This window comes from Octodon degus, unplaced genomic scaffold (assembly GCF_000260255.1).
Source record: "Octodon degus isolate 3935 unplaced genomic scaffold, OctDeg1.0 scaffold00262, whole genome shotgun sequence".
Taxonomy (NCBI): Eukaryota; Metazoa; Chordata; class Mammalia; order Rodentia; family Octodontidae; genus Octodon; species Octodon degus.
The window spans coordinates 2050391-2056555 of record NW_004524838.1 but is presented as its reverse complement, the minus strand read 5'-3'; the positions used below and the strand labels follow the sequence as shown (position 1 = coordinate 2056555).

The window sequence follows — 6165 nt, the reverse complement described above, 5'->3', positions numbered from 1 at the left end:
CGAAGTAGAAGAAGTAAAGCCATGGTGTTATGTTGAGCTGTAGGGGACTCAGGTCAACAATTTCTGACATTGCCAGTGAAGCAGAAGACCCAATACTATTATGGACTACTGAACTCAGAATATTTTGCTGAGTTTGCACACCTATAATATTTAAATGATGGAACTTAACCAAAAAAGGGGATACAGATGAATGTCCATTTGGTATCTGTGTATTCAAAGTGGTCAGGATAGATATATAGTTACATTCTCTTAATGAATAGAGGGATTTGTTCTAATGGTGTTTGTAAATAGGATCCCATGTCCACATCTTGTACAGCAATTAACCACTAGGAAGAATGTATGCAATGTGTTGATTATTGAAACTGTCGTTCCAATTTGTTTTGAAACTATCTCATTGCTATTTGTTTCTCAATAAAATTATGGGAAAAAAAAGATGCAGGCAAACAATGCCAAGATCATGAGTATACATGCCAAGACTATCAAGGCCCTTATCAAGCCCAAGATCATCCCAAAAGGAATAAACCACAGGCTTGCTCAACTTGCCTATATTGTCCACCCCAAGCTTAGGAAGTGTATCTATGCCTACATTGCCTAAGGTTGCATGCCTTGGTGGCCAAAGATACAGGCTCCAGCTTCTCCACCCTAGGCTCACAAAGGAGCCCAGACCCCCATAAAGGCTCCACAGGAAAAGCCTGTATCTGCTGATGTGAAGACAGAAGGACTGGGGTGACCCCTGGGCTGCCATCTATGGGGACCTGGTGTCCCCATGTGCTCTTTGTACAAATAAACCTGAGACAGGAACTGTTTTTTTTTTTTTAAATGATCCATCCTGACCAACTGGGCTTCATTTCAGGAATGCAGGGATGGTTCAACATATGGAAATCCATAAGTATAATATACCACATCAGTAGAACCAAGAACAAAAGCCACATAATTATCTCTATAGATGCAGAAAAAGTTTTTCACAAAGTCTAACCCTCATTCATGATAAAAGTCCTACAGAGAGGGCTGGTGAGATGGCTCAGTGGTCTAAAGCACCTGCTTAGAACAAGCTTAGCAAAGCACAGGGACCACAGTTCGATCCCCCAGCACCACATGCCAGCCAGCCCTGCCCCCTGGTGGGCTGAGCTGGCCACACACAACACACACACACACACACACACACACACACACAAAATAAATAAATAAGTCCTACAGAAAATTGGAATAGATGGTCTGTGTGTCAACCTGATTAAAGCCATCTGTGAGAAACCAACAGCCAACATCATACTAAATGGGCAAAAACTGAAGGCCTTCACTTTAAAATCGGGAACAGGACAAGGATGTTCATTGTCTCCACTCCTACTCAGTATAATGCTAGAAATAGCCAGAGCAATTAGACAAGAGAGAGAAATAAAAGTAATAAGGATTGGAAAAGAAGTGAAATTATTGTTATTTGCAGATGACATGATACTCTACATAGAGGACCTCAAAATTCCTCCATGAGGCTTTTAGATTTAATCACCAAATTCAGCAACGTAGCAGGATACAGAGTCAATACCAAAAAAGGATTAGCATTTTTGTACACAAACAAAACATTGAGAGAAATTAGGGAAGCCACGCGTTTCACAATAACATCAAAAAAAAAAAAAAAAATCCTTAGGAATCAATCTCACAAAGGTTGTAAAATATTTATACAATGAAAATTACAGTTCTCTGAGAAAAGAGATTGAAGATTTGAGAACTTGGAAAAAATATTCCATGCCCCTGGATAGGAAGAAACCACATTTTGAAAATGGCCATACTCCCAAAATTGCTGTGCACATTCAGTGCAATCCCAATTAAAATACCACTAGTATACCTGACAGAGCTAGAGAAAACTTTCCTCAAATTCATTTGGAAACAGAAGAGACACAGAATATCAACAGCAACCCTGGAAAGTAAAGGAAAGGCAGGAGAAACCACAATCCCTTACCTGAAATTATGCTATAAAGTGACTGTGACAAAATCAGCATGTCATAATGAAAGACCTGTGGATCAGTGGAACAGATTAGAAGATGCATGCACAACTGCAAATACACTCAGCCACCTTATCTTTGATAAAAGTGCCAAATATCTTCTTGGAAGAAATACAGGCTCTTTAATAAATGGTGCTGGAAAAACTGGCTTTCCATATGCTGAAGGCTAAAACTCAACCCATGCCTATCACCAGGTATAAAGCTACAGTCAAAATGGATCAAAGATTAAAATAGAAACACTAAATCCTCTGGAGGCATATGTAGGTAGAAATCTTAAAGACATAGGGGTATGTAGAGAGTTCATGAACAAAAAAGAAACTGTACTGGAAGTACTTCAAAGAATCAACAACTGGGATCTCATCTTTGTGAAAAGTTTCTGCACTTCTAATCGAATCTCCAACAGGGTATAAAGAAAACCCACAACCTGGGAAAAAAAATTATAGTTGACGGTTCTGACAAAGGCCTTCTATCTATAGAGAACATATAAAGAATTTTCTTTTAAATCAGGCCTACCAAATTCAAAAGCTCAATCCAGAAATGGGCATCTGAGATGCATATATATATACTTCTCAGAGGAAGAAATACAAATAGCAAGTAAATATATGAAAAATGTTCAATAGCATTGCTCATTCAAGAAATACAAATTAAAACACTAAGATTTTCCTTCTCACCTGAGAAAGAATGGCTAACATCAAGAAGTCGGCCAATAACAAATGCTGGAGATGCTGTGGAGAAAAAAGAACCCTTCTGTACTGTTGGTGGGAGTGCAGACTGGTACAACCACTATGGAAATCAGTGTAGAGGTTCCTTAAAAAGCTAGGATTGGAGGTCCCATTCAAGCCAGCTATTCCCCTCCTGGGTATTTTTCCAGAACTGAATCCCTCATAGCACAGTGATTATGTGCACCCATATTCATAGCGGTGCAATTTGTCATAGCTAAATCCTGGAAACAACCCAGATGCCCATCAGCTGAAGAATGGATAATGAAGATTGGTATTTTTACACTCAACTGTAAGACAGCATAAATTTGAGGCTTTTTTCAGTAAATGGATGTAACTAGAGAACATACTCTTCAGTGAAATAAATCAGACCCGCATGTGCAAACATCATATTGTGTCCTTATTTTCTTTTTTCCTGAAAGAGAAAAATGGAATTTCAAGGGTACAGTAGATACTGGGAAAAGGGAATGAACTTATTTAAAAGGAAAGAGTTTCTGAGTTGAGATCAAGGGCAGGAGAGGGAGTGGGGGAAAGAGATATACCTGTGTATGTAAATAGGATAGTTTGGACAACTGTACTGTGCATTTCTGGTGTTCTATGGAAAGAAGCAGTTAAAGCTTTAATTTGTTTCATCTCTTTTTTTCACTTGTTTATACTTTTTCTTTTTAATTTCTTATACATTTCTTTTTCTTCAATTTTGCATGGATATATCTGGTAATATGAAAAACTGGTTGGAAGACAACTCTGTATTAGAACAAATACTGCGAAATGAATATTACTTTATTCATTGAAATCCTGTATCACATTTTTTATTATAAAAGAATTCTAATTTGTACTTGAAAAATTAAAAAGAAAAATTGCATTTTTCATATTACCATTATTTACCTAATTTGTAAATTAAAGAAAAAATTCAGTTGTTTCTTTACTAAAATAATTCCCACTTCTTTGCTTAAGCTTTCCAATAGCATTTTAAGTAGTTTTGAGATTAATGACTCTTTTGTAGTTTGGTTTTGTTTGGATTGAAATTATGGTAGGGATGTACTCTATTATAATTTAGAATTAAAATAGTTTTCTTTTATTCTTTGTCATTACTATTCACACAGGCCTTTGTTGAAAATAATCCTGCCATTAAATGGTGTCCTACTGCAGGCTGTGAAAGAGCAGTCAGACTAACAAAACAAGGGTCAAATACGTCTGGATCTGACAGCCTCAGCTTCCCATTGCTGAGAGCTCCTGCTGTGGACTGTGGGAAGGGACATCTCTTCTGCTGGTTAGTATGAGACCACCATTTGGAATTGGCCCCATCACATCCTAACAGTTTTTGAAGAGATTCTCTACCTTGAATAAAGTCTTTTAAGTTTTAACATGCTTGATATTATTATTAAATTTTTAAAATGTATAATACATGGTTCATTTTATCATATGCTTGATGTAAACCAGATGCTGTTCCATCATTGCAGTATTAAAATCTTCCTTCGGTGCTCTTAAGTTGAATATTATTATTATGTCCTTTAGGGTTGGGGAGAGACACCAGGAACTCCAGCCCTTGCATTTCCGTGGCAGTTGTTGTGCCGCTGTTTCATTCCCAGCCCATAATACTATGTCCATTTTACAGATAAAAATCCAGGTATAGGACATCTCCCGGATTTATACAGCTGGCAGTGGTACAAATGGGATTTGAGCTCAAGTGTGTTTTAACTCTGAACCACATATAACCCAAAGTATAATATCCAAATTACCATAGATTAGAAAATTTTTAGGTTTAACTTTCTTTCTTCAAGTATAAACTTTTACTAGTAATTCTTAACCAGAGGTGCCAGAATTACAAAGGTACCTTTTCTGAACTGTTTTCCTGGGTCCTAAAAAGTGAGATTCTATTTTAGTGGGTTTCTAAGTAGAACTTTTAAAAAATCCTCTTTCAGGTAATTTTTATACAGTCTTTTTTAGAAGCTAGTGACTACATGCTATTTGATGTCTTGAGTTTTGTTTCATTTCTATTGGTGGGTAGTATTGAATAAGAAAGACCTGGTAGGGGCCAGGGAGATAGCTCAGTAGAGTAAGTGCTTGCCTGGCAAGTGCAAGAGCCTGAGTTCCCCAGTTCTGCCAAAAACAAAAGTAATAAATAAGTAATGAAATTCTCATTTGACTATGTGTCAACCATCAACATTCTACCTTATCCCTATTTTACTTACCAAAATTATCAGAAAAGAATTATATTTAGTCTTTTTTTTTTCTTTTTTTTTTGCGGAACCAGGGATTGAACTCAGGCCCTTGCACTGGCCAGGCAGGCACTTATTTACTGAGCCATCTCTCTGGTCCCTTTATTCTTTTTGCTCATTTTTAGAATTATCACTTATACGTGGATACAATTTAGACAAATATAAAACTGTAGTCTTTTGTACTTATCAGAAAACAAAATCTAACCATAGTACTGCTCAATAGTAAAAATGTTTGGTAGTGGAACTATCTGTACCTACACAAGTCCATTTCTTCCTTTTTTATTTTATTCTTGATATATATTTAAAACACATAATAATTAGATTAATCTTGTGAAACTTTTACATGCACATATTGTGTCTTGATCATTTCTAATTTCCTTTCCCCCTCCCCAACTCTCTCCCCCCTCTCTCAGGACCTCTATCTCCATAAAATCTTACCTCCCAACTTCCTATCATCTCTTTTATTTTTTATTTTCTTTTTCAAAATTTTATTCATAAACGGCAATGAGACAGTTTCAAATCAAATCGGAAGTACAGTTTCATCAAATAATACACTGCATATATTCTTCTTAGTGGTTAATTGCTGTACAAGATGCGGACTTGAAATCCTATTTACAAACACCATTAGAACAAATCATTCTATTCATTAAGAGAATGCAACTATGTATCTATCCTAACCACTTTGAATACACAGATACAAAATGGACATTCATCGGTATACCCCATTTTTTCTAAGTTTCGTTATTGAATATCTATCATCTCTTTTAAATGGCTCTTTAAATTACTTTTACCTCGGTTTCTCATATAAGAGAAACCATGCGATTTTTATCCTTTTGTGTGTATTTCACTTAGTATGGTCTCATCCATTTTCCCACAAATGACTCAAATTTATTCTTTTTTTATGATTACACATGTATATAGTTACACATTTTTCTTTATCCATTAATCTGTTCAGTTCTAGTCCATAATTTAGCTATTGTGAATTATAGCGCTACAAACACAAGTATGCATATATCACTATCAAATGATGGCTTTCCTGCTTAGATATTCAGAAGGGTTCCTTTTTCCTCCATAATCTTGCCAGCATTTGTTGGGCTTTTTTGGGTTCTTGATGATAGTCATTCTTACAGGTGTAAAATGGAATGTTAGTGTTGTTTTAATTTGCATTTCTTTTTTTTTTCAAAGTTTTATTGATAAACATATAGCAATGAGACAGTTTCAAATCAAATC

The 6165-nt window shown here is 35.9% G+C and overlaps 1 protein-coding gene across 8 annotated transcripts in view; it reads left to right on the top strand.

The window, feature by feature from the left end:
• The window catches only part of Ankib1 (ankyrin repeat and IBR domain containing 1), a 156545-nt gene that overhangs the window by 94261 nt on the left and 56119 nt on the right, over nucleotides 1–6165 (top strand). For all 8 annotated transcript variants that reach the window (XM_023706525.1, XM_023706527.1, XM_023706528.1 and 5 more), the window contains exon 9: nucleotides 3820–3986. In XM_023706525.1, the coding sequence (XP_023562293.1) occupies nucleotides 3820–3986 (167 nt within the window). The remainder of the gene's footprint in view (nucleotides 1–3819; nucleotides 3987–6165) is intronic.